We start from the raw sequence: 26,385 nt of genomic DNA on the forward strand, positions 1-26,385 counted from the left end.
ATTCCGCCACATCCCAAGGCGTCTCCTGGATCCTGTTATCTCCTGTCTGGTTACTGTTGTGGGCTTAGGTGTCCATAACCCTGCTCACCACTGTTTTTTGCATTGTGGGAGTCATGGAATAAACTTTTTGAATTTGCTCCCATTAACTTGGGCTTCACCGACAACTTCTACCCAGGCTCCAGCTCCAATGAAGATGGCTCTAACAAATGCGTGGTCCTTAGCAAATAAAGCTTCATTATAAATTATTTTTCCTCCAATGGATTGGATCTCCTTTTTGTGACTAAGACACAGATGAGAGTTGGTGAGTCTAGCATTATTTCTGGACTGTTACCCTCTGACGGCTCATTTCTTAATGCTCCAAGGATGTCAGGTACAGGAGAAGGAATATTGACTGTGTTCAAAAATAACTTTCACTGCAAACAACTCCATGTACCTGTTTAAACAAGTGACAATATTCACTAAATAAGCACTAATAATATATTATTTTGTAACACACTGAAAACAGTTCATCTAACTGTGACTGTAAACATGTTTCCATTTGTCACTTCAGTTTTTACTCTGAAACACAGGAAATGACATCATGGCTCAAAGCTTTGTCATTAAAATCTTTCTTTATTTAACATTTGAATTTTTTATTTAACATTTCCAAGATTCAATAACATAAAGAACCCGAACAAGAAAACATTTATGTGGATCAAAATACATTAAAACAAAAACTTTATAATAGGAAACAGAGTTTTCAACCAACTGATGAAAAGAAAGCTAACCACTTGACATGAACACTACAGTAGGACAGTTTTAAAAGCTTAAAATGGAACTAGGGGAAGAGTTTGATTCACAGCTGCCTCATCAGATTTTTACAGGAGATTCTATCTGAACTCTGTGGAGCCTGATCTCAAGCTTTTTGAGTCTGACACAGAAACCAGAGGATCTTTCTGTGTCTTCAGATTCACTGTGATCCAGTCATGGGAGTGATTTCAGCCCTGAGTGATCACGCTGATGTTTGCACAGAGCAGACAATGAGGTGAATGTTTGGGCACATTGGTAACAGTGAAACAGTTTATTAGTAACGTGGGATCGTTTGTGTGCAGAGTATGAACTGAGATTCCTGAAGCTCTTGTCACACTGGTCACAGCTGTAGTTTCCTTCCATGTGTGCACGTTCATGAAGGTTACGATGACCTGACTGTGAGAAGCTTCTCTCACAGTGTCTGCACTTGTGTGGTTTCTCTCCTGTGTGGACTCGTTTGTGTGATTTAAGCTGACCTGCAGTGGAGAAGGATGACCCACACTGATCACAGAGGTGCTTTTTAACCCCACTGTGAATCAGTTCATGTTGTTTTAAGTGATGTGTTGTGGTGAAGCTTCTCCCACATTCTTTGCAGTATTTCAGTTTGTCTCCAGTGTGTCTACGTTGATGTACTTTTAGGGTCTTTTGCCGACTGAAAGTTTTTCCGCAGAGGTCACAATGAAAGTCTTTCCCACCAGCACAGTGATGACAGGGTTGAGAACTGGATCCATCTGTGTCGCTCTGCTTCTAAACAAAGACACAAAGACAGTGTAAGTCAGTCCTTCAACATTTGTATCCTGAACGTCGCCTGAAATAAAGAGCATCTCTGCAGACGTCCAACTACATTTGACTGTTTCAGTTAACACACTCAGTTTACTGGGCTGCAATAACTACAATACTACCACCATAATACTACAGTAATACTAAAATCATAACTGAAAGGAAAATCTGAATAATCACTCAGAGCTGCTTTTCCATGCAGTAGAATTGCTAACACGCTAACACAGTTTAATGAGCAGAGTTGTTCCAAACAGTCAGGCTAAAATGACAAGATAACAATATAAATACATACCTCACAGTAGCTGCACTTGTAGAGTTTCTTTCTGGTGTGGATCTGTTGGTGTCGTCTCAGGTCATGTGGAGATTTAAAAGTCTTCTCACACAGGTCACATTGATAAGGTCTCTCCTCAGTGTGGGTAAACATGTGTTTTTGTAAGTCTGTGTGAGTTATAAACTCTTTGCCACACTGTTCACAGCAGTACACATCATGTCTGGTGTGAATGCGTAGGTGTGTATTTCGGCTCCCTCTCCGGCTGAAAGTTTTTCCACAGATGTCACAGCTGTATGCCTTAATTCCAGAGTGGGTAACTAGATGACTCTGTAAGTGGCTACTGTGAGTAAAAGCTCTGCCACACTGATCACAGGTGTACGCTTTAACTCCACTGTGGATGAGTTGGTGTGTTTTTAGGGAAAGCTTCCAGGAAAAAGACTTTCCACACAAGTCACAGCTGAACGGTCTCTCTCCAGTGTGGATGACCTGATGCTGTTTTAGTGAAGCCTTCAGAGTAAATTCCATCCCACACTCGTCACAGCTGTATGGCTTAATTCCAGAGTGGGTAACTAGATGACTCTGTAAGTTGCTACTTTGAGTAAAAGCTCTGCCACACTGATCACAGCTGTACGCTTTAACTCCACTGTGGATGAGTTGGTGTTGTTTTAGGGAACCCTTCGAGGAAAAAGACTTTCCACACAAGTCACAGCTGAACGGTCTCTCTCCAGTGTGGATGACCTGATGCTGTTTTAGTGAAGTCTTAAGAGTAAAACCCTTCCCACACAAGTCACAGCTGAACGGTCTCTCTCCAGTGTGGATGACCTGATGCTGTTTTAGTGAAGCCCTCACAGTAAAACCCTTCCCACACTCGTCACAGCTGTATGGCTTAATTCCAGAGTGGGTAACTAGATGACTCTGTAAGTGGCTACTGTGAGTAAAAGCTCTGCCACACTGATCACAGGTGTACGCTTTAACTCCACTGTGGATGAGTTGGTGTGTTTTTAGGGAAAGCTTCCAGGAAAAAGACTTTCCACACAAGTCACAGCTGAACGGTCTCTCTCCAGTGTGGATGACCTGATGCTGTTTTAGTGAAGCCTTCAGAGTAAAACCCTTCCCACACTGATCACAGCTGTACGCTTTAACTCCACTGTGGATGAGTTGGTGTTGTTTTAGGGAACCCTTGAAGGAAAAAGACTTTCCACACAAGTCACAGCTGAATGGTCTCTCTCCAGTGTGGATGACCTGATGCCGTTTTAGTGAAGCCCTCACAGTAAAACCCTTCCCACACTCGTCACAGGTGTGTTTTTTCTCTCCCTTTCTTCTGTGAGGTTTGTCGGCCTCCTGAGAGCGCTGACTTCTGGCTCCATGTTGGTCCTGCAGTGACAGAGATACAAACAGAGGCAGTGAGTGAAATGCAGTCGTGGAACAAACTCAACCTTCAAACTCCATTAACACTAGTTTTAAACCTGAAGGTGGAGCGTGGCACCAAACACCTTAAAGGTCTCTTATCCCCACCTGCTGGTAGTTCTAACACATTACATCCAACCTGCTGTTAAAGATAATTCATGACTGTTCAAACACTAAAATCATGCCCATCCCTCCTGATTGTACACACACACGCACACACACACACACACACACACACACACACACACACACGCACACACACACACTATTTTATAATTTAGATTATTTTGTTGTTTCCTATTACATATTTCTATAATTTGTATAGATTTATACAGAATTATTCAGTGATAATAAATCCTATGTTTGTTTATTCTAAAGGAACCCCGTTAGCTTCCACAACAGATGTTGCTCGTCTTCCGTCAAATACTCACATAAAATATTACACAATAAAGTGGATTCAAGATATCCACATAATTTCACTCTTACATCCACAGTGAGGTTTCACAATTGTTCAAATATAAGCAATCAATAATAATAATAATAATATCAATAACATTGAGGCACATTACACAAATTTCAAAAACAAATCATGTCTTACAATATTTACAACAACTAAAAGCTCTGTAAATCGGCTTTTAAGTGTTCATTGAAGTTTTGAACAATTCTCTAATTTTTTAAGGCAACTTATTCCACTTAAAAGTTGCTCTAAATGTAACAGTTTTACAAAACGTTACTTTTAACTCGAGCATTTACTAAATTGCAGCTTGTTGAAAACTGTGTAATATGATGATGTATTTCATCTGGATACTGCAGCTGAGCAGAATAAATGTGGTGTGTTTAACAGAATTGCTTTCTTTAGAACTACAAGTAAGCCATAGAATATTTTAGCCTGTACAGGAAGCCAAGAAAGGTTATTATGCATTTTATCAATATTAGTATAGTATGAACATCTTCACACTAATCTGGACGCCTTATTCTGGACTAACTGAAGTCTGTTAAGATCTGTCTTATTAGCTGCTGACCAAATGATTGAACAATACTCCAGATGAGACATTACTAGTGCATTAATGACATCTTTGGTCATAATGAAGAAGTGATACACAAAGAGCATTTCATAGCCATAGCTATGCCTTGTCGGCAGAGTTATGTGACATTAGTGATGTTTGTACTTTCAGCGTTAACTTGGTTTTAAAGCCTTTAAAATATACGCCGTTCAATAGTCGACCTTAATCTTACAGAGATTGTGATGATTTTGTGGATAATTAAAGTCAGTCATATATCCACAAACACAACAAGCTGAAAGTCAGTGATGCTGCTCGGTTTGCAGTCCTGAACATCACGGCACAAGCAGGATTCACTGCACTGTTAATGTTAGCTATGTTATATTGCTGCCTCTGTTCGGTGGTGTCGAGCCAAACGGACTTTAACTTGTGTTTGAACGAGCTGACGGTTCACTCGTTAAGCTGAAAGAAAGATGCTTTAATCACAGCAGTCACACATGTGTCCACTGCACCATCTGGAACTCTTCTTGTTTACACTCGTAATAACACAAACACTAAATCCTGCTTCTCTGGTGCTGTTGTGTAGCAGTGTGTACACCTGAGACTGTCACCTGTCTGTCTGTCCTGCACTCTCTCTCTGTTTCTTTCTCTCTGATTGTGGAATAAAAGTATGAACATGTGTTTATAAGTTACACTTGTGTTTGAATCCTGCAGCTTATCACACATTTGATTTCCATGTGTGACGACTGCAAGTGTCCAGAGTGACGACAGACTGAGGGACCCACTGCTGCACATCATCTGTGAGGCTTTGCACCCCTGATGATCCACCAGGACAAACTCAGCAGTGTGTGAGGAAGAGGAGGAGGAAGAGCCAGCAGCAGCTGACAGATGGAGAGAATAGACAGACTGTTCCCTGTTTGTGAAGGACTGCTAGGAAGGTTTAACATAACTGTCTGTGCTGAATCAGTCTTATTAGGTAATGTTCAAATAATGTGATCATCCCAGTGTTTCCAGTGTGGGAGAAAGTACTCAGAGTACTCAGGGCCTTCAAGTTACACACTATGAAAGGCAGCAACAAGTTTAATGTTCAGAAACCTAAAGTCTGTATCAGCAGCAGAATGGAGCTAAAATAAATGTTGGTTTCAGTTCTATGAAGCTTTGAGTATTTTGGATCAGTAGCTGCTGTGTTTGTTGCATCATATTGCTGTAACTGTTTATATGCTTTATATATTCTGAGCTAAGTTGATCTATAGTGTCACATCATATTCTATAAGGATGTTATGTGTTTGTAGACTTTCTGCCCAGTTTGACCCATTTAGCAGAAGTCAGCCTGTTTAAGGCTCTGATATCTATTCTGTGTGACTTACAGCAGTTATGACATGGTCTGATTTTCTCACCCAATAAAGGAATATTTCATATATCAGTCTACTCTTCATTCTATCAGACACAGTTATCACAGCTCCTACATTTGCTTTTTACACATATATGTAAGCATTGAGCCAAATTTAGTACCAGCATATTAAAAGAACAATATTTGTCTCTTATATATGATACATCTGTATACACACTGTCACAGATACTTGTCTGTGAGTGAAGTGATTAATATAATAACTATAATATTGGTCATATTATATTTACATTACCACAGTGAGATGACTTTAGTCTCATGAACAACATCAGCTAATTGTTATTTACAGCTAATCTTAAACGACTGTTCAGCACAGAAATGAAGCCCAACAATCATGTTTCACAGTCCTGTGGTCTCAGCCTCAGATACTCATCAAATCACACAGAGCTCATGTAGAAACAAATGAACTAAATATGTTCTCCTTCATTTCTGTCAAACAAAGCTGTATGAAACGTTTCCAGCTGTTAGTATCATGGTTGCTAGGCAACCTGGGCAGCGCGACGGAGGCTAGACGTCCCATTTCACGAGCCTACGAGCCTCGCACTTCGGCCTTAGCGGTCTTTGAGTACGCGGCCCTTGAGGACTTTAAAGCTGCAGAACCTGAATCGGGATACAGCCATGATGATCTCCAGCCTCGTGCTCGCCAACATTCTCACCTGAGTTAAGAAGACGATCACTGAAATGGTCTCAGCCGGTCCTTTGATGACAGCAATGAAATGCAGTGGTAAGGCTTTTTGGGGATTAAGTTCGTTTTCATGGCAAAGAAGGACGATGCAGTTCATCTGATCACTCATAACATTCTGGAGTGCAGGCAAAATGCTATTACAAAAACTTAAGCAGCAACTTCTCCAGGTTCCAATATTTATGCAATTCTCAAACCTTTTGGCCACGACTGTATAACCTCTTCTGAAGTTTAGTGGATATTATACATGGTTATGCTCAGGATGTGTCGGCCAGTTTCCACTGGAAACGCCTTTTGGTTAAACTGTCAGCGAGGAATTTGCATTTGCACTGTTACATTTTTATATAACTTTAATGCACATAAACAACAGCTGCTTGTTTCAGTGAAAATACATTGATGGGTTTTTAATAAAGTTGTGCAGCTGTAAAGTATTTTGTCTGCTGTCAATTCTATCGTCAGCTACATCGTTATGGCAAATGTTCAGATGTATATGGTGATAAATATCTTTGGTCATATGGTCCTGCTCTGTCTGTCACCTTCTGTGTTGAGCTCATTGTTTCCTCTGTAGTGGCTGAGCTGAGTCCAAGTAGCTGAAAATGTTCCTCTGCTGCTCCGTCAGACTCTCCTCCTCCTGCTGATCAGCTGGGACACAAAACAGATCTTTGTTAGGCTCCACACTGCACTGAAGAGTCAAAGTGTCTCATATGTTCATCTGACAAGTAAAAGAACAACAACTCCGTGAAATGCATATAAACTTCGGACTGATCTTTCCAGCAAAAATGAGGATTCTCCACCAAGACAACAGGCTCCTCTTCCACACACCAGCGGAGGTGGAAGATTTCATACGAAAAGTCCGCCAACAAAACGAGGGATAAACTTCACGCCCACTGAGAAACGCTACATCAAATATATGCAACTCTGATGAACAACTCCAAATCGGACATATAACGGCTGCTGGTGTACAGGTATGATATAGATGGCCTTAGATATGCTATGTCTAAATCTTTACATTCAGTTACATTGTGTGGCCACTTCCTTAGTTAATACGGTCGGACCTAAGTTTGCAACTTCAATCATGAGGACGCTCTATCAGCTCCTTCACACGGATCTGATGCATAACCAATCCGCTATGACTTTGGGGGGGGGAAGGTTTTGAGATCTTTACCGATGGAAGATCTCTGGGTTGTTTTGATTTTTTATATATATTTTTTTCTTTTTTTCTTTTGTTTCTTGATTTATAAGAGATTGTTTTTAAAGTGCAGTGCTCTTGAAATAACAACTTGTGAGTCTCGACAGGAGAGACGAGATGTAGTCAAATCCAGAGGCAGAGCCAGACATTTGAAACATCTGGGGCTTAGCCCTAAAGGGTAGTATGCATGTGGGATTTTTTTTTTTCCCTTTGGGGGGGGGTTTAGAAATGACTGAAAGATTAATTGGCTCTGTTTTGAGTTTTGTTCAAAAAAGAATGACTTCATATAGGGAAAAATATATATCACATGTGCAGGACACCTTAAACTAGTTTTTTAATTAAGCAGCAAGGCAGAACAAAGTCGGGGCTGTATCAAGACACGAGGACTAAACCCCAATTCAACCAGACCCAGAACTGATCCAGAATTAAAACAGGACTACAACAGTAACCAAGACAGAACCAGAATCAGAACTAGATGACAGTAGCACTAAAAATCATCATAGACCTGCACTACACTTATTTTTTTAATTCTACCAAAGTACAATATTTAGATTGAGAAAAGTTTATATAATTATTTAGCCTTGTTGTGCAAACAAGCCTGCATAACTTAATAAATATAGAATTAGAAAAATAGCAAACCTAAAAAGAAACACTAGGTACGAGATACATGAGGACCTGTGATACGCTGATACTTTTGGTAAAACAACCATTTGACTAACATGTGTGTCTCACCTGCTCTTGTTCATCTGTTCTGTCCTCATTCGCCATCTCCCTCTCTGTTCCTCTCCCTCTTTGTGCTGACAATCATCAAATATACAGTTGAAACCACATATTTATGTACTCTTCAGATAAAAACACAAACACTTTTATAATTGTAACATCAAATCAGACTAAATGTTTATTTTTTAGATAAATATAAAAACATATTTGTTAACTTTAAGAGTAAAGAGAGAAACTGTCTGTATTTCTTAATTGTAAATGGCACCAAATTGTATTCAAACTGAGCCACACTTATGGAGCTCCACAGTTCTTTTCCTGGTGTTTTGGTTGACATCTCCTGATGTTCCCATGTCACAGAAACAGGCTCTGTGTTTTGCCTTATATGCATCCACAGGTGTGCCACCAATTTACTCACATGGACTCTACTAACCTATCAGAAGCTTCTTCAGCTCAGAATCGAATCGTCTGCAGTTTCTTATTAATTAACAATAAACTTAGTGTACATGTACTCCTAAATTTGATCAAAGTGATAAAAAATAGAAGCTCTGTCTCTCTTTATTCTGACATTTAACTAATTCAAAAGATATTTCAACATTTATCTAAAACAAAAGTTTACTCTAAATTGATGTTGTACAGTAAAAATGTTTTATGTTTTCTCCCTAAAGTGTAAATATCTGGTTACAAATGTGAATATCCTGCTGTGTACTGAAATCCCTCTTGTTTTGCATAGAAATATACTGAACAACATACAAAGCATAATATATAAAATAACATTTACCTGAGTTTTTCTTTGAAAGAAGCCTCTAATGTCCATTCTTATATTTCAGTACATAACTGAAACCGATTTAGTCGGGGAGGGTAAGAACTGAAAATATGAAATAAACACACGTAAGCTAAGACTCTCTAAAAAATAGCATTTGTTCGGCTTTTCATTTCGCCATTTGTTGATTCACTTGAAGAGCAGTAACGTAATATTGGTCAAGTGATCAGTTTGATATCAATCTTTCGTGATTCACCGTCATATTTACATTATTTGTACAGTACGAATGATTTGCTTTGGTACCTGGTCAAACTTAAGCTCTCCTTAGTATGGCTGGCTCCGTTTCTCCAACAGCGCACTCACAGGCAGCAGCTGCCCCGCCCCCTCGCTCAGTCGCTTAGTGCCTGAGCTCGGATCATACCAATATCAGGGGGGATTCACGCACAGTCGTAAATTCCCACAGTGTGCACTATGTGCTTCGAATATTGTGTGTACTTTTTGTTTTATACAGTTGTCAGCCAGGCATCTAACTATGAAAAAATTACACTCCAAAAGACCCCGGGCTTCTGACAAAACTACCCGGGCTTAAGCCCAGTAAGCCACCCCCACGCTCCGCCCCTGGTCAAATCCAGATTACTAAAGGTACAAACTGTATGAGTAGTTATTCAAATATTGATCTAATTTCCTGGAATGTAAGAGGCCTTAGAAAATATATTAAACTGAAAAGAGTAATGGATAGAATAAAACAATATCACCCAAAGATAGTCTTCATTCAAGAAACCCATTTACTCGCGAATGAAACTGACCGGATAAGGAGGAGATGGCCAGGTCAGGTTTTCTTTAGCCACTTCTCAACACATGCTAGAGGAGTGGCAATACTCATTCATAAATCAGTACCCATGTGTATTAAAAAAACCATATTGGACCCCGCAGGGAGATTCATTATTCTACAATGCTCCGTGCTGAATCAAGATTTAATATTAGTTAATGTATATGGCCCCAATATTGACGACTCCAGCTTTTATAATAATCTATTCCTCTCTATTACAGACCTCCATGGTGAGATAATTGTTGGGGGGGGACTTTAATTGTACCCTAGAGCCCAGGCTTGACAGATCATCAGGCTTAGACTCTTCCCACCCAAAACCTAGACAAGTCATACAACACTTTATGTCTGAATTGAATCTTAAAGATATATGGAGATTAAAAAAATCCAACAGGGAGAGAATATTCTTGCTACTCAGCCAGTCATAATAGCCGCAGTCGCATAGATTATTTTCTTATTTCAAACTTTCTTATCTCCAGAATTAACAGCTGTTCATATAAAAGTGTGCTTATATCTGACCACTCAATAACCACGCTTAACTTCTCAGCCACAGCAGCTTTTAGACGTAACCCTATTTGGCGTTTAAGACCACACTGGCTGCACAATCAAAAATTTCTGGAATACGTAGGGAAAAATACAGATGACTATTTCTACTTTAACAAATCCGAAACTACAGCCTCAGTAAGATGGGAAGCTTTTAAGGTTTTTATTCGTGGACAGATGATAAGCTACACCAAAAACAAAGCAAATAAAAATTATACTGAGATGTTGAACCTCGAAGATCAAATAAAAGAAGTGGAACTTGAGATAAACCTGAATGACTCTAAAGAAAACCAACAAAAACTTTTAAGATTAAGAGCAAAATACGATAAATTAACTACTGAGAAAGCCTCAGCAGGACTATTTAGACTGAGACAGACCTACTATGACCAAGGTGAAAAGGCAGGAAAACTTTTGGCATGGCGCATAAAAACGCTACTGAACGAACAAACAATAAATGAAATTAGAACTGCAGAAGAAAATATCACAGATCCTCATAGAATAAATGAACTCTTTGAACACTACTACTCACAACTATATACTTCAACAGGAGATATGACTCGAGAATCACTAGACTCCTTCTTTGACTCAATAAGTACCCCTTTACTTTCTGAAGAAGCTCGATGCGAATTAGACTCTCAGTTATCGATGAATGAACTCTCCATTGCAATTGATAAATTAAAAATGTGAAAAACTCCCGGCCCAGATGGAATTCCACTAGACCTTTTCAAAATATTTAAAGACAAATTAATATCCCCTCTGCACGACATGCTGGTGGAAAGCTATGATTCAAAAGAGCTTCCCCCCTCCTTGCGAAATGCACTTATAACGGTATTCCCTAAGCCTGGGAAACAGCCTACAAAATGTGAATCTTATAGACCAATTTCACTAATAAACTCTGACGCCAAGATAATAAGCAAAGTACTGGCAAACAGACTTGAACGGTACCTTCATCTTCTTGTTGATAATGACCAAAATGGGTTTGTAAAAGGCCGACAAACGCAACATGGGATTCGCAGAGTACTGAATGTACTTTACACAAACTCAGAACAACTAGACATGGCTCTGCTTTCCTTAGACGCAGAAAAAGCTTTCGATAGGGTCGAACATAACTATCTCTATAAGGTACTATCTCAATTCGGCTTTGGCAGCTACTTCATGACCTGGGTTAAAATATTATATAATAAACCTATAGCCTCAGTTAGAACCAACAATATTATATCTAGACCATTCTATCTAGGTAGAGGTACACGTCAAGGCTGTCCCCTTTCGCCTCTTCTTTTCGTCCTAGCAATAGAACCACTGGCTATTGCGATAAGGAACAACCAAAACATCTTTGGCATTAAAACAAATAATATTGAGTCCAAAATTGGATTATTCGCGGATGATATTATCTTAATGCTGTCTAAATTAAAGAGTTCAATTCCTCAGCTACTTAAAACAATTAACTTCTTTGGCAATATCTCCAGTTATAAAATTAATGAATCCAAATCGGCCATCCTTTTTTTTAATCATTCTGAAAGAACTAAACCACCTATTCAAACAACGTTTCAAATTGCCAGAGACAGTCTCTCTAGGTATAAAAATTACTCCAAAAATTAACGAATTGGTAAACGCAAATTATTCTCCCACTATCAACTCTGTTGTTGGCTTAATCAATAGATGGTCTATGCTACCAATCTCGATGATTGGACGTGTAAATATTCTCAAAATGAACATCCTTCCAAAATTTCTATATTTCTTCCGAGTCATTCCTCTCAACCCTCCAGATGACTTCTTCACAAAGGCAAAAACAATATTTAGTAAATTCATTTGGAATAACAGACGAGCTAGACTGCGTCTTTCGCTACTATATCTTCCGTATGACAGAGGAGGTCTCTGTGTTCCAAACCTCAAATGGTACTACTGGGCTGCCCAACTCTCTGCGGCCTTATGCTGGTTCTCAACAACTACCTTACCCTGGGTAAATCTAGAAAGGTCAAGTACTACCCCCTTACCACTCAGCACTTATCTGTACTCTGCAAAATATAAAGATCTGATGAAAGATACATCAAACCTCTTTGTTAAAAATACCATTCGTGTGTGGTTCGAGGCACTCAAGTTTAAAAATGAAATGCCAGCACTATCCCAATTCTCACCTATCTGGGGCAATAAGGCCTTTAAACCCGGTTCGAAAGATTTAGGCTTTAAAATATGGGCCGACAGAGGCCTGTGCAAAGTTGCAGATCTATTTGACAAGGACACCTTAATACACTCAACAAAAATATAAAACGCAACACTTTTGTTTTTGCTCCCATTCCCCATGGGATGGACGTAGAGACCTAAAATTCATTCCAGATACACAATATAACCATCCCTCCCAAACAGTGGTCACAAATCAGTCCAAATGTGTGGTAGTGGGCACATCTGCCATATTGAGATAATCCATCCCACCTCACAGGTGTGCCACATCAGGATGCTGATCTGACATCATGAGTAGTGCACAGGTGTACCTCAGACTGCCCACAACAAAAGGCCACCATGGAATGTGCAGTTTTGTCTCACAGCAAAATGCCACAGATGCCACAAGCAATGAGGGAGCGTGCAACTGGCATGCTGACAGCAGGAATGTCAACCAGATCTGTCGCCCGTGCATTGAATGTTCATTTCTCAACCATAAGCCGTCTCCACAGGCGTTTCAGAGAATATGGCAGCACATCCAACCGGCCTCACAACCGCAGACCTCGTGTAACCACACCAGCCCAGGACCTCCACATCCAGCAGGTTCACCTCCAAGATCGTCTGAGACCAGCCACCCAGACAGCTGCTGGAACAATTGGTTTGCACAACCAAACAATTTCTGCACAAACTGTCAGAAACCGTCTCAGGGACGCTCAACTGCATGCCCGTCGTCCTCATCGGGGTCTTGACCTGACTCCAGCTCGTCGCCGTAACAGACTTGTGTGGGCAAATGCTCACATTCGATGGCGTCTGGCACGTTGGAGAGGTGTGCGCTTCACGGATGAATCATGGTTCACATTGTTCAGGGCAGATGGCAGCTGAGAATGTCCCAGTTCTTGCATGGCCAGCATACTCACCGGACATGTCACCCATTGAGCATGTTCGGGATGTGCTTGACCGGCGTATACGACAGCGTGTACCAGTTCCCACGAATATCCAACAACCTCGCACAGCCATTGAAGTGGAGTGGACCAACATTCCACAGGCCACAATTGACAATCTGATAGACTCCATGCGACGATGTGTTGCACTGCATGAGGCAAATGGTGGTCACACCAGATACTGACCGGTTCTGGGTCCCCAGACCCCCAATAGCGCAAAAAACTGCACATTCCAGGGTGGCCTTTTGTTGTGGGCAGTCTGAGGTACACCTGTGCACTACTCATGATGTCAGATCAGCATCCTGATGTGGCACACCTGTGAGGTGGGATGGATTATCTCAATATAGCAGATGTGCCCACTACCACACATTTGGACTGATTTGTGACCACTGTTTGGGAGGGATGGTTATATTGTGTATCTGGAATGAATTTTAGGTCTCTACGTCCATCCCATGGGGAATGGGAGCAGTAACAAAGGTGTTGCGTTTATATTTTTGTTGAGTGTATGTTTCAATGGCTTGACACAGAAATTTGACATTCCAACCAAACATTTCTTTAAATTTCTTCAGATCAGAAGCTTCATTTCAAAAACTCAAAAATCTCTAACACTGCCCACCCTAAATTCATTAGAGGATATAGCAATAAACCATCAGTTGGAGAAGGGTTTAATTTCTCGCTTCTACAATAACCTTAGAGACGGCTCTCAAATATCCTCAGAAAAAGAAAGACGCGCATGGTGTCAAGACTTAGAGCGTAGTATAACTACAGAGGAATGGCAAAAAGCTTGCTTGAAAGCTCAAACACAATCTATAAACACTCAATTTAAACTAATTCAGTACAAATGGTTAATGAGAACATATATTACCCCAACATTACTAAATAAATTTGACCCCAAAACTCCAGACATATGTGTTAAATGTCGGGAAAAAGGCACACTGATACACTGCCTATGGGAATGCTCAGAGATTCAAAAGTTTTGGAAAGAAGTCTTAGAAATAATTGCACATATTACAACTGTCAAATTGGATCCATGTCCTAAATTATGCATCCTAGGAATTTTCCCCGCTGAAACCCAGCTGAGCAAAGCTAACCAAAGAACCACAACCTTCTGCCTGCTACAGGCGAAATACAGTATAGCCAAATCATGGAGATCCACTAGTAGACCACATGTGAGAATTTTGTTATCGACATTGTCAAAATCCCTTGCTCTGGAGAAACTTACGTCTATGATAAAGGGTAAACATGCTTCCTTTAAAAAAATGTGGGGAAATTTTTTGTTATTTTTGGAAGGTGAGGAAATGATTGATAATGTACAGAAATGATTCTATCCACTTAACCTGTATGGAGAAGTAGTGCCGCAGCTGCTAAAGAAAACCTGGGGAACCTGCAATTGCTGACCTGTTAAATAGAAGGTCAGGAGAAGGGACGTGAAATTAAATGGATTGGAAACTGAAGAGGACGCAGCTTATCATTGCAACCACTAATCTGGATGCCTCTCTAACTAACATGATATCCTTGTAACGTCTCACTATGTTATACCAGCTTTATTTTCTCTCTCTGGAGCACTATCTGTAAACCTTTGTTTCGGGGTTTTCTTTTTTGTTTTTTTTTCTCTTCTTTTGTTGTTGGGGGGTTATTTTGAATTGTATATATTTTTCTGAAATAATATATGAATGATCTTTATGGGAGAGTAAATATAATATATCTCAGTGTCCTCCTAACATTAATCATCTACGATGTACATACATCATTATTACATACTCAGTCTTTTGTTCTTTGTTTTTTGGTTGATGAAAAAGCAATAAAGAATAAATTTTTTTTAAAAAAGAACACATTTTTGTTTCCCGAGGTGGGCAACTTGTTGGAAACAAACACAAAAGGTTTGAGCACTGATACCTGCCATTGCTGGCATTGAAAGATGCAACGCCAGGATTGTCAAGACTGAAACCAATCATCAAGCAAAGACAACAGGGATCATTTGTTTCTGTTTATTTAGCATTCACAGCATTTGTAGTTGCCTTCTGTGCAGGGGAAGTCCACGCACACTGTGTGGTACCGCCATCCGCAGAAGGTGCATTCAACCTCTGTAAGAGAAACGAGGTTGTCTGAGACTGAAATGATATTAACTAAAGAAGTGGTGATTTGTAAAACTTCACATTTTGATCCGGGACGTACTCTGCACGAAAACAAGCGCTCACTCTTCCTGCTCAACAAATGACAAGGGCGGAGCCTTATACCACGTGATACAGAAGCTGTGCCGTGTGATGCTAAAATTAGCAGGGAAAAAACAACGGAGAGCACGTCAGGGATGACGAGAAAGTGACAGGAGAAAATCCGTCCCGGTCAACCACCCAAACATCAATAACGGGAACCTTATACAGCGCTTCCCTATACACGTCGAACTCCCGCAGGCACAAAGACATTACGGAGGCTATCACTTATCACCTGACCAAAGATATGGCTCCATCAACACTGTGCAAAACGAGGGATTTAGGAAAACGATCAACACCCTAGACAAACGCTAAACAGTGCCGTCCCGCAACTATTTTTCTATTGTTGCACTACCTGCTCTGTACACGCAGCGTCGAGCAACGGTGGAGACGGAATTTCAAGCAGGACAACATTTTGCTGCAACAACAAAACGTGAGACATTTGTTGTTTTATGTTTATTTATTGTTATGAGAGAATCATGATCTCAATTCTAAGCCAAAACATCGTGATTCTCATTTTATGCAAAATCGTGCAGCCCTAACATTAACACAAAACTATTGTTTCACCAGAGAAACACACATGAAGAGAGAGAGAGAGACAATAACAGCTACCAAACAGTCGTCATAATTCGTCACACAATGAGAAAAGGACAAATCAACAAGTAACAATGACTAATTAATATTAAAATCTGTAACATAATGTATTGCTTGGAGTTTAGTCTGATTGGTTCAGGATGAGCTGCCATTATCCAATCACACGTCTGCTTACCTGCATCTTTTCTCTTTTTTCTAACCTGAGCACCTGATGGCTTTGAACTTTTGTTGTCCATCTTCCATTGGTTTGAATTTTGCGCTCCAGTACAAACACAAATCCCCCAACCCGAGGATCAGCACAATTAACCTAACAGACCTACACCTTAGTTCACAGATTCTCTTTGTCTAAGGTTGATTTCTGGGATTTCACACAACCCAGGATTCAGATCGTGAATCCATGATGGGCTTGGATTTACATCATTATAAATGAAATGTGCTCTACTTGGAAGCAGCTGGCCCCGCCCCTTTTGACGGGTTGTGTGAGACTTTAAATCATCAAACTGTAAATTATAAATTTAAATTGTTATTGATCCTTTACCCCGAGTCCTAAAGTGTAGATTTATTTTCTTACTCTTCTTATATTTATTGTTTGTTTACTTGCACCGCTGTAACTGCAGCCTCGTCGTCTCGTCTCTATATGCTGGACTGTCTGTAGCGGAGATGACAATAAAGTTTACTTTGACTTCAGCAGCGCGCAGGCGCACCGAGGGCTCTCGCGCTCACTTTATAGAATGTAGAAAAAACATGGGTGCAGATTATAAGTCTGTATCATAATATCTGTTTGTTGTTTTTATTTTGTTTTGCGAGTTGGTTATTAGATGCCGCTCCAGCCAGCCAGAGACTCCCCGCCGCCCCGCCCTCTCCTCCCTGTGCCGCCAGCAGCAGGCGCACCTCGCAAACGGAGGGCGCCCTTACTCCCAGCAAATGGCTGATAGAAAACCGATCGGTGCCTACGAATTTCCCAATATGCGCTGGCATGACGTCGGGGAAGCATGGGTACGACCGATTATTTTATTTTTTTCTTGCCCGTGATGCCCCCCCCCACCACGATGCATTCTATTGGTTTGCACACTTACACACACCCAGCTGTGGTTTCCTGTTTTGCTGGACTCTGGAGAGCCCCGCCTTTAACGCTCTTCTCTCACAGAGAGCAACAGAAAACTTGGAAAAACTCCAGATTGACTGAACTCAGTTCAAAGTTACCTTGACACCTTTAGATGTGAGACGTAGTGATGGTCCGCTTGAAGCTGACGCTCCGGTGCGTGTGTCAGAAAGATCAACGCGCTGCTTCAGAAGCACCGTGTCGAGGCTTGATTCGTTTGGCCAGAGTCACGTGATCAGTGACGTCTGAAGCTTCGTTTAGAACGTACCTTTTTTAAAATCGAACTTTATTGAAACACAATGAGCATACAACATACAAACAGATGAAGTTTACAAAAGAACAGAACATGAACATACAGAACCAGGAGTAAAAAAATGATGATATGAGTAGGCGAAAAAAATCAACATATAAATGTTGTTCTGAGAGGCTTTTTGTTGGTTGAGTCTGAAATTGATTGTATGTACAATTCATATCCTTATAAAAAGGCAGAAATATGGTGTTTTATTAATAAACTTACATTTATGGATATAAAATAGCTAAAAGTATTAACAAATTTTTAATAAAAAAACATTTATCATTCTTCCTGGGGAACTTAAAGAAAAAGAATAAAACATTTTCCATCGTAAAGAAAACTCCCTTAAAATATGGACAATAACAAAACTGCTAAATTCTTCCAGAATCTCTGTGTAGAGGAACCAAAAGAGATGTGCCACAGTTTCTGGATGATCCCCACAGAAAGTTCAATTAGTATTTATGTCTCTTTTAAATGTTACCATATAGTGACTGGCTGGGTCACATTTATGAAGAATTTTATATGAGATTTCCTTCACCTTGTTCACAATTAGATATTTATGGGATCATCCAGACTGTCTTCCAGGTGATATCTGGAACATGTCGGTTCCAGTAAGATATTCTATATATGGGAGAGACATGATATCTTCTTGGAATAAACTACGTATTCTCTTATTGCTGTGACCAAGTTCCTGTGAAAAGCAGATTTTTCCCACTGCTGACTCAGCTGGATCAGGGAGAGTGACTGAGGCAGATATTGAACTCTGTTAATACCTATGAATAACAGGGAATGATAGACTTGTCACATTCAAAATAGAGATATGTAATAACAAACACGGGTCCGTGTCATTTAAATCAAATCAAATCAAATCAAATCACTTTTATTGTCACATCACATGTGCAGGCACACTGGCACAGCACATGCGAGTGAAATTCTTGTGTGCGAGCCCCACAAGCAACAGAGATGTGCAAACACAACAACACAAACGAGCAAAATACAAGAATGGCCAACCTGAAACTAATAAATATATGTACAATATATAATAGTGTATGCATTTCTGGATGTGTATACTAAATATTATCCTACGTGTGTGTGTGTGTGTGTGTGTGTGTGTGTGTGTGTGTGTGTGTGTGTGTGTGTACACATTTTTACAAATTAAATAGTAAAAAAAAAATAATAAAATATATAAAATATACAGAGGTTTGTAGTTGGATATTGTGCAAAACAGTGGCATTACTGTACAGTATGTAGTGCATAATGTTGAAGTTCCAGTAGTGAAGCTGAGGTGTCTATGACGTGTTCAGCAGTCTGATGGCCTGGTGGAAGAAGCTGTCTCTCAGTCTGCTGGTACGGGACCGGATGCTGCAGAACCTCCTTCCTGATGGAAGCAGTCTGAACAGTTTATGGCTGGGGTGACTGGAGTCCTTGATGATCCTCCCCGCTTTCCTCAGGCACCGCTTCCTGTAGATGTCTTGGAGGGAGGGAAGCTCACCTCCAATTATCCGTTCAGAGCACCGCACTACTCGCTGGAGAGCTTTGCGGTTGTAAGCGGTTCTGTTGCCATACCAGGTGGTGATGCATCCAGTGAGGATGCTCTCAATGGCACAGTGATAGAAGGTCCTGAGGATGCGGGGGCTCATGCCGAATCTTTTCAGTCTCCTGAGAAAGAAGAGGCGCTGCTGCGCCTTCTTCACTGTTTTGTTTGTGTGTACTGACCACGTAAGATCCTCAGCCAGATGTACTCCAACGAACCGGAAGCTGCTCACTCTCTCCACAGCAGCGCCGTTGATGGTGATGGGGGTGTGTACTTCTCTGCACCTCCGGAAGTCCACTATCAACTCCTTTGTCTTTGCGACGTTGAGGGTGAGATGGTTGTCTTGACACCAGTGGGTCAGGGCGCTGACCTCCTCCCTGTAAGCTGTCTCATCACCGTTGGTGATAAGACCCACCACTGTAGTGTCGTCCGCAAACTTCACAATGATGTTGGAGTTGTTAGTGGCCGTGCAGTCGTAGGTGTAGAGTGAGTACAGGAGAGGGCTCAGTACACACCCCTGTGGAGCACCAGTGTTCAGTGTGATGGGGGATGAGGTGATGCTGCCCAGTCTGACCACTTGGCGTCTGTCAGACAGGAAGCTAAGGATCCAGCTGCAGAGGGAGCTGCTCAGTCCTAGATCCTGCAGTTTCCTGTCCAGCTTCGAGGGAACGATGGTATTGAATGCTGAGCTGTAATCTACAAACAGCATTCTCACATACGTGTCTCTCTTTAGGTTCTCCATTGAAATAGTCAATCATTTAGAAAAGTAGAATATATATATATATGTCTCAACGCTGTTTCTCAATAATATTAAAAACCTAAAAACTATTGTTGTGGAAAATAGAAGTCACTGTGACAGCCCTCTGACTGTGGAGGACGTTTGTAATCCTATTTCTGCACTTAAGGCCAACAAATCTCCCGGCACAGATGGTTTAACTGCAGAGTTTTATGAATCATTTTCTAATCTCCTGGCTCCGTTCTTACTGCAGCTTTTCATAGGAAGTGTAGAGAATAACATCCTCCCTCCTACTCTTACTCAGGGTCTCATAACACTTATTCCAAAGCCAAACAAAGACTTACTTCTTATTGATAATTGGAGACCCATCTGTCTGCTCAATGATGACTATGAGATTATGGCTTTAGTACTTGCTAACAGAATGAAAGAGTTCTTGGACACAATTATCGATGAGACACAATCAGGCTTTATGAGAAACAGACGCCTTTCTAAGAACACGAGACTGGTTTTAGATCTACTTGATTACTCTGATTTGGTATCTGACTATAGCTTCATTCTCTTCCTGGATTTTTAAAAGGCTTTTGATACAATTGAACATCAATTTATTTTCCACTCTTTGGAAAAATTTGGCATTTTTCTGTAAAGCTATCAAAACCTTGTACACGAATGGCAATAGCTCAATTAAAATGATTAAGACTCCACCCCGAGCAAACGGGACGTCATAAGGTAATGCAAAGGACTCTCCTACCTAACATACTCGTTTATTAATTTTTAAGAGCATATATATTTTTTGTGTGTGTGGGGGAGGGGGGGGGCTTAAAATCGGTGTTAGCTTGGTCGAAATAGCACATTAGCTGAATTATTCTGGAAAAGATGGGTTGTGTGTTTTTTTTCTGTTATTTACTTATGTAAATATATTTTTCAAGGGTTAAATAAATGCAACATTAAATTAACAATTGTCTCTCTGTCTTTTCCCGCCCAGTGTGGTGCATTGCTGTCCTCCTGCCCTTGCTGGCCGCGCTGACAGTGTGATATAGCCTCAGTGTTTGTGTTTTAAAGGCTTTTTCCACCAAGATGTCTGTTAAGAGAGAGATGACCTTACCCATCACACCAAGGGTAATAGCGCTTGGTAAGTAAATAGTTTCAATCCTCTTGTAATATTTTTGTAAAAAATCTATGTAATTATTGTGGTATTTGTACCCACAACAACTTACTTAACAGGGGTTTGTCTGTTTTATATTGTATAAAAATAGAATACACACAGTTTGCTGCTGTTTCGCTTATTATTTATTATACACAACAGGAAAAATGGCCTGCATTTGTATAGCGCTTTTCTAGTCCATAGGACCCCAAAGCGCTTTACACTACATTCAGTCATTCACCCATTCACACACACATTCACACACTGGCAATGGCAACAGCCTAACATTTCAGCACAGGCCAAAATGCCAAAACATTAGGCAGTTTTTTCCTGTAATTGATCATAATTTTCATTACATAATAAATAATAAGAGAAATAGCAGCAAACCGTGTGGATTCTATTTTTGCAGAGTGTGAGGCCTGCTATCCAGCATTCTTGTGGAAACCTTATTTGTAAGGGTGAGCACATTGTCTTATTGGACTCTTGTCTGTTTTTAGGGAATAATTTCATGTCTGCAAGCCGCTGGATGATCAGTTTGGAGGGCAAGGTATTTTATGAGCCTGAGCAGATGCATGACTTTGCCAGCACCCTTGCTGTATTCTTTACGTCATACTACGTTTTCAACCTTGAGTATCAGGAGTCGGCGTCCATCACACTGGAGATGATACAGAGGTAAATACTTTACACCATTAAAGAATGAAATATATGTGATAGCTTGACTACAGTTGCAGAAACATATAGGTGATTGCTGTAATGTATGTTTTAATTTTGAAATTAAAGCAGCCTTTTTTCCGTTAAAAGGTTCTTTGTGAGGATCAATCCAGACATGGGAACAAAATGCCCTGCAAAACTTGGTACAAGCCGCAAGACAGGTCGTGTCGTAAAGAGGAAGGTTACAAGCATCAGCCCTCGGATCACCACCTTCCTCCAGCGGCTCTCTGAGTTTGAATGGAGGACTTCCAACTAGGTAAGAATACAGAGATGATAATATCTTTTACATAGCTGATAATTATATACATACTGTACACTCATCCATACAACAGTATGAATGATCTCAGACAGATGTGAACAAGTGAATAACCTGAGCAAACATGAATATTGATGATGTGTCTTTGACAGGTGGTGATGAAGACTACGCTGAACCCGACCATCCTGGTAACGGAAATCTAAATCCCATGTCACATTCTATTTCCTGGGACCCACTGATAATTATTACATTTTGTAAATGAGTTTTGTTTTACATGTAATAGTTTATTTAATGTTCATGCTGGTGGGTTTGTCCTGTTTTTAGTGGAATGAAAAACTGTTTTCCTTAAAAAAATCAGACACAGAAAGGTGAAGGACTGTGTAGTTTTCATGTACGCTTCTATTTATTTTGGTTATTGACATTGTTTTTATTCAGTTGAAAAATGTTTTTCTTGTTAAAAAAATATCAACAAAAAATATCAACAATAAATGTTGGTTTAATTCACTATTCTGAGACTACTTTATTGAATTATATTGTTTTTGGTAAATGTTCTTATATTGAATATGAATGTTAATATTATTTTATATGCTGTAAAACACAATTACAGTCTAAACAAATTATACTGTACACAATTACAGTGTTATACCATAAACCACATTTGCAGTACAGTGATACTATAAAACTTAATCACGGTAAGTCTTTCTAACTGTAAACCACGTTTAAAGTAAAGCTGCATTACCACAAACAACATTTACAGTAAAGCTGTTATACTGTAATATATGTTTACAGTAAAGTGGTTGAACTGTAAAACATCACAACAGTAAAGATACTGTAGATCAGTAATTACAGTAACTTACTGGCAATAGTGTTGCCAGTAAGTTACTGTAAAAATACAATAAAATGTCTAACAGTGCAGGACTGTTAATATCCAAAGACCAAAAGTCAAGATGCTCGTCAAACTTCACTCCGATTATACAAAAAACACAACAAAAGTTCAACCAGTGGCTGCAAAGGGATTTATCTCTGAAAGCTAGAGTTTCAATTACTAAAGCTGAAGGGATATCCCGACTGGCATATGCTGCTCTCTCCTTACATCTGGATAAAGACATCGACCGCATGCTCTTTAATTTTAGATGGAAAAAAACATAAGCAGGTCCTCTTAGCGTGGAGCCTCATTTATAAACACAACTTCTCACCACACATATAACTCATCTGGAACAACAGAGATATTTTATTTCAAAATAAATCACTTTTCCTGGAAACTTGGGTCCAAAATGGGATCCTATTGGTGGCTCAGCTGGTTAATAACGAGGGAGTACTACTTACTTACAATGAATTCCTTACACTATATAATTTTCCCGTCAGTGTTGGGGAATTCTCAATGGTGCTTGGTGCCATACCCTCAGGGACTTTAATGTTATATAAAAACACTGACAGCTCAATATCTGCCTCAGTCACTCTCCCTGATCCAGCTGAGTCAGCAGTGGGAAAAATCTGCTTTTCACAGGAACTTGGTCACAGCAATAAGAGAATACGTAGTTTATTCCAAGAAGATATCATGTCTCTCCCATATATAGAATATCTTACTGGAACCGACATGTTCCAGATATCACCTGGAAGACAGTCTGGATGATCCCATAAATATCTAATTGTGAACAAGGTGAAGGAAATCTCATATAAAATTCTTCATAAATGTGACCCAGCCAGTCACTATATGGTAACATTTAAAAGAGACATAAATACTAATTGAACTTTCTGTGGGGATCATCCAGAAACTGTGGCACATCTCTTTTGGTTCCTCTACACAGAGATTCTGGAAGAATTTAGCAGTTTTGTTATTGTCTATATTTTAAGGGAGTTTTCTTTACGATGGGAAAATGTTTTATTCTGTTTCTTTAAGTTCCCCAGGAAGAATGATAAATGTTTTTTTATTAAAAATTTGTTAATACTTTTAGCTATTTTATATCCATAAATGTAAGTTTATTAATAAAACACCATATTTCTGCCTTTTTATAAGGATATGAATTGTACATACAATCAATTTCAGACTCAACCAACAAAAAGCCTCTCAGAACAATATTTATATGTTGATTTTTTTCGCCTACTCATATCATCATTTTTTTACTCCTGGTTCTGTATGTTCATGTTCTGTTCTTTTGTAAACTTCATCTGTTTGTATGTTGTATACTCATTGTGTTTCAATAAAGTTCGATTTAAAAAAAGGTACGTTCTAAACGAAGCTTCAGACGTCACTGATCACGTGACTCTGGCCAAACGAATCAAGCCTCGACACGGTGCTTCTGAAGCAGCGCGTTGATCTTTCTGACACACGCACCGGAGCGTCAGCTTCAAGCGGACCATCACTACGTCTCACATCTAAAGGTGTCAAGGTAACTTTGAACTGAGTTCAGTCAACCTGGAGTTTTTCCAAGTTTTCTGTTGCTCTCTGTGAGAGAAGAGCGTTAAAGGCGGGGCTCTCCAGAGTCCAGCAAAACAGGAAACCACAGCTGGGTGTGTGTAAGTGTGCAAACCAATAGAATGCATCGTGGTGGGGGGGGGCATCACGGGCAAGAAAAAAATAAAATAATCGGTCGTACCCATGCTTCCCCGACGTCATGCCAGCGCATATTGGGAAATTCGTAGGCACCGATCGGTTTTCTATCAGCCATTTGCTGGGAGTAAGGGCGCCCTCCGTTTGCGAGGTGCGCCTGCTGCTGGCGGCACAGGGAGAAGAGGGCGGGGCGGCGGGGAGTCTCTGGCTGGCTGGAGCGGCATCTAATAACTGTTATGAATTTTAGCACTACAGTTAGCATTTACAGGATGTTGTTTCGTAGTGAGATTATACAGGAGAACTGTTACTCAATAAGGCCCATTTACTAGTTGTTTTTCTCTTTCTCTCTGACCCAAGAATTGATGTGTAAGAATCACAGGCTGGTACCCCAAGGTCGAAAATACCACAGAGACGAGACCACTTCCTTACTCCCATCCTCCCTTCCTTATCTTTTAGAAAAGAGCTTGTTAAAGGCCAGGTGGTTTGTTTCAGAATTCACTAATGAAAGAACTCTGTATTCTATGTCTAGGAGTGTATTTTGCTGGGATGATCATAAATTGTAGCTGAACTGATAAACTACACAAAGGATACTTCTTTGCTCAGAAGGCAGGAAGACGTTTCCTTATTTGGTCTGTACCGGTTTGAACTGAGAACCTGCTGACACACGAACCTTTTTTTCCTCTATATAAACTGTTGTATACTGAATAAACCTTTGAGTTGATTGTGGGAGAGCAACCTAAACAGTCTCTGTATCACTTTGTTCTCCTAACTGCTCTCGACGTCGTAACTAACCTGCTGAACGGCATACCTGAGCGTTACTTTGAATAATTAGGAATCTTATAAGGAAAGGACAAAACTCTGCTTATCGGTGCTCACGCCTCGGAGGAAACCCGATCCACGGATGAACCCGGGACGGAGATTTCTTTCACCAAGATCAAGAAATATTAAACAAAATACGCAAGACAACACTAGAATTAAATGAAATTATTAATAAAAAGACTAAATTCTTAGTACAAAGACTGCGCCTGCAAAATTATGAACACGGTAACAAATCCGGACAATTTCTTGCTAACCAGTTAAAAATCAATAAAGAAACAACAACTATATGTGCTGTTAAAGATTTATCTGGGAATACAATATATGATCCTAAAAAAATGAACAAAATTTTTAGGGATTTCTATGAAACTTTATATACACCACAAATAAACCCATCTAAAAACGAAATTGATCAATTTCTCGACAACATAACTCTTCCAAAATTATTAGACACCCAAGCAGTGAAGATAAACAAACTGCACTCACGGTAGAGTCGGTGGTTGTTCAGAGCGCACAGTTCATCAATCTTATTCTGTAACGAGTTCACGTTGCCCATGATCACTGTCGGGATTGATGGTTTGAATCGCCTCCGGTGATCCGCTTTCCTCGCTCCAGCCTTGCAGCCTCTGTTGTTCCTCTTTAGCTTGGCCGGGATATTGTGTCTGATGCCGCTCTGTGCCTTTGTGTTTAGTGCCAGCAGCTCCGCTCTCGAATAGATGAAGGAGCTGGTTCCAGAAGTTTTAAAAAGTGCGTTATCCATAGTATATCTAAGAGGCAGAAAGTAAAGTGACTAAAGGAAGGTAAAAAAAAGTTTGAAAGACTAGTCTAAAACAGTTGAAAGTTAAGAAACAAGTTCGGTGTGGCAGAGCTACTTGGAAAGGCTGCCGTCACTCCAGCGCCATCTTTATCTCTATGCTGGCCGTCAGACTGGGGTCTGGGATGCGGGGCCTCCCCGCTACTGCAGATAA

At 40.2% G+C, this 26,385-nt stretch overlaps 2 protein-coding genes across 2 annotated transcripts; one reads left to right on the forward strand and one right to left on the reverse strand.

The window, feature by feature from the left end:
• Positions 1-651: 651 nt before the first annotated feature.
• LOC309702832 (uncharacterized protein) lies at positions 652-6,950 on the reverse strand. Its single transcript, XM_082527448.1, has 4 exons — positions 6,875-6,950; positions 6,313-6,353; positions 1,862-3,214; positions 652-1,536 (listed from the first exon to the last, which is right to left on the reverse strand). The coding sequence occupies exons 3-4, from the start codon at positions 2,363-2,365 to the stop codon at positions 964-966; spliced, it is 1,077 nt and encodes a 358-aa protein (XP_082383574.1). The 5' UTR covers positions 2,366-3,214; positions 6,313-6,353; positions 6,875-6,950; the 3' UTR covers positions 652-963.
• Positions 6,951-21,016: 14,066 nt separating this feature from the next.
• On the forward strand, positions 21,017-22,557 carry LOC309700346 (uncharacterized protein; the record flags this gene model as incomplete). Its single annotated transcript, XM_082523874.1, has 4 exons — positions 21,017-21,071; positions 21,581-21,755; positions 21,885-22,050; positions 22,203-22,557. The coding sequence occupies 3 exons, from the start codon at positions 21,017-21,019 to the stop codon at positions 22,048-22,050; spliced, it is 396 nt and encodes a 131-aa protein (XP_082380000.1). The 3' UTR covers positions 22,203-22,557.
• Positions 22,558-26,385: the final 3,828 nt, after the last annotated feature.

The sequence above is a fragment of the Aulonocara stuartgranti genome (assembly GCF_965226115.1).
Source record: "Aulonocara stuartgranti genome assembly, chromosome: 3".
NCBI classification, from domain to species: Eukaryota; Metazoa; Chordata; class Actinopteri; order Cichliformes; family Cichlidae; genus Aulonocara; species Aulonocara stuartgranti.

What these genes read in the sequence shown, in the direction of transcription:
- LOC309702832 (XM_082527448.1), bottom strand. Translation starts at nt 2,365, where the DNA reads ATGGAATTTACTCTGAAGGCTTCACTAAAACAGCATCAGGTCATCCAC. An exon ending in ACAAGTGCAGCTACTGTGAG is followed by an intron (nt 1,537 to 1,861) that starts GTATGTATTTAT and finishes GTCTTTGTTTAG; the next exon opens with AAGCAGAGCGACACAGATGG.